Consider the following 2918-nt stretch of genomic DNA (forward strand, 5'->3'; position numbering starts at 1 on the left):
GGCCTTGTCTATGATAATCGAGCTGTTGCATGATGCCTTTGAGCATGCAAAGATCCCAGAATCATTATACGAGGCAAAAAAGACTATAAAAAAACTTGGTCTTAATTATAAGAAGATAGATGCATGTCCAAATGATTGCATGTTATATTGGGGACCCGATAAAAGTTTGAATCAATGCAAGCGATGTGGCACATCTAGATGGAAAAATTCTTCTATTGAGCATAGACTTGCAATTACTAAAAGGAAAACAACAACCAGCAAAGTTTCTTCGTTATTTTCCATTAATTCCTCGGTTACAAAGATTGTTCATGTCTAGTAAGACATCTGATGATATGAAATGGCATGCTGTGGACAGTAATAAAGATGGCTTATTGAGGCATCCGAGAGACGCTGAGGCATGGAAAAGATTTGACTCTAAATTTTTTGAATTTTCTTCGGATGCACGTAATGTTCGCCTTGCTTTAGCTAGTGATGGGTTTAATCCTTTCGGAAACATGAGCACTAATTATAGCATTTGGCCTGTGATTCTCATTCCGTATAATACCCCTCCTTGGACGTGCATGAAACAAACTAATTTCATCCTCTCGATGATCATTCCAGGTAAGAAAATGCCAGGGAATGACATAGACATTTATTTGCAACCTTTAATCGATGAGCTGAAAGTGTTGTGGGATGGTGTTGAAACATTTGACGCTTCATCGAATGAAAATTTTAAAATGCGTGCAGCATTGATGTGGACAATTAGTGATTTTCCTGGGTTGGGGACATTGTCTGGGTGGAACACATATGGTAAGCTAGCTTGTCCTATATGCAATATTGATACTGAACCTTGCCGACTTCACCATAGTAGAAAATGGTGTTTTATGGGTCATCGTCGTTTCCTTCATGCTGGTCACAGGTTTAGATTGGATAAGACCCGATTTGATGGTAAGATTGATAGAAGAAATCCACCTGTAAAATTATCAGGCTCAGCTATTTTCAGTCAGGTTGAGAATATCCAGGTTTCATTTGGGAAGACACCAGAGGTGAAAGGTAAAAGAGGACGGGGGCAGCGAAATGCCAATGAAGATGAATCACATTGGAGAAAAAGGAGTATATTCTTTGAACTTCCTTATTGGGAGTTTAATGCATTGCGCCACAATCTTGATGTAATGCACATTGAAAAAAATGTGTGTGACAATGTTCTGTACACTTTGCTAAATGAAAGTGGTAAGACAAAAGATCACCTTAATGCTCGAAGAGACCTACAATCTATGGGCATAAGATCTACACTTTGGCCAAATGAGAATGGGAAATATCCTTCTGCTATTTTTACTATGTCAAACAAACAAAAAGATATATTTCTTAAGACCTTGAAGAATGTGGTTGTTCCAGATGGTTACTCAAGCAACATTTCAAGATGTGTTGATGTGAAACAACGTAAGATATTTGGGTTGAAAAGTCATGACTGTCATATTCTTATGGAACAACTCTTACCAATTGCTTTGAGGAATGCTATGCCTGGTCTAGTGTTTGCGGTGATAGCTGATCTTTGTTCATTCTTTCGTCAAATATGCAGTAAAGTGTTGAACCCCATTGATCTTGTTACCCTTCAAGATCAAATTGTTCACACTCTTTGTCATTTGGAGATGATTTTTCCTCCGTCATTTTTCACAGTCATGGTTCACTTAATTGTTCATCTAGTGGATGAAGTAAAAGAGGGAGGCCCAGTGCATTATCGATGGATGTATCCAATAGAAAGGTGAATTTTACATCACAAATTTCATTTTTTCATTTTCTTTAAATAAGTAGTAAATTGTTTTACCTGAATTTATAAACTTTTTAATGTGAAGGTACCTAGGTCGTTTGAAGTCTTATGTGCGTAATAAGGCACAACCTGAAGGTTCAATTGTTCAAGGTTACTTGGCTGAAGAAATTCTCACATTTTGTTCAAGATATTTGAATGACACAGAGACAAGAACCAATCGACCAAGGCGTGTTGATGATCAACCCGACCATGTTGAACACCATGAAAGCAACACTATGTTCCCAAAAGTTGGAAGATCAGTTGGGGGATTCTCATATTTTATATTAACACCATTAGAGAAGTTGCAAGCACATCGTCACGTGCTTGTCAACTGTATAGCAGTAGACCCTTTTCTTGAGTAAGTAATACAAAAATTCTTACACAAATCTTGTTATAAATCAATTGCCTTAGTATTTATCATTTATTTTTTCTTACTAATAGGGAATTTAGGGCAATAACAAAGAGGATGTTAAGACATCGGACAAGGTTGCAATCAGAGATAGATAAAGTTGTACACAAAGAATTTCCTAATTGGTTTCAGAAGCATGTGAGTAGAAGTTGTTATTTTTTAAATTCAATTTTAGAGGTGTAACTAATAGTAAAAACTAAGTGTGACAATTCTTAATGTTAGATCTCCAATGAAGGTGCTAGACATTCAGAAGAATTAAGGTGGCTTGCACTTGGACCACTTGATCAAGCCAAACGATTTACTGCCTACAATGTGAATGGATTTAAGTTTAGAACTCTTTCTCGAGACCACGGGTTGAAAAGTCAAAATAGTGGAGTATATGGTATGTTTGATACTCGGAGCTACGCAAGTAATCGTGATAATAATATGGCAGTCGGAGGTGTTCCTTATTATGGAAAATTAGTGGACATAATTGAATTGAACTATAATGGTCAATTCAATGTTACATTGTTCAAATGTCAGTGGGCTAACACTACTTCTGAGAGAGGTATCAAAAGAGATGACTCAGGTTTTACTAGTGTTAATTTTTCTCGTTTGATACATGTTGGAGATCGAGAAAATGATGAGCCATATATACTTGTGTCTCAAGCTCAACTAGTGTTTTATGTGGATGACGAGATTGAAAAAGGATGGAGTATTGTTAAAACATCTACAGCCAAGAGA

At 36.7% G+C, this 2918-nt stretch overlaps 1 protein-coding gene across 1 annotated transcript in view; it reads left to right on the forward strand.

Moving 5' to 3' along the window:
- The first annotated feature begins 314 nt into the window (after positions 1 to 314).
- Positions 315 to 2918, forward strand: part of LOC141827123 (uncharacterized) — a 3357-nt gene continuing 753 nt past the window's right edge. Inside the window, exons 1-4 of the mRNA XM_074714385.1 lie at positions 315 to 1741; positions 1833 to 2144; positions 2228 to 2333; positions 2418 to 2604. Coding sequence (XP_074570486.1) covers positions 333 to 1741; positions 1833 to 2144; positions 2228 to 2333; positions 2418 to 2604 — 2014 coding nt within the window. The 5' untranslated portion in view covers positions 315 to 332. The remainder of the gene's footprint in view (positions 1742 to 1832; positions 2145 to 2227; positions 2334 to 2417; positions 2605 to 2918) is intronic.

This window comes from Curcuma longa, chromosome 4 (assembly GCF_044706935.1).
Source record: "Curcuma longa cultivar G26 ecotype Majalengka, Jawa Barat chromosome 4, ITB_CL_G26_1.1, whole genome shotgun sequence".
In the NCBI taxonomy this organism is placed as follows: Eukaryota; Viridiplantae; Streptophyta; class Magnoliopsida; order Zingiberales; family Zingiberaceae; genus Curcuma; species Curcuma longa.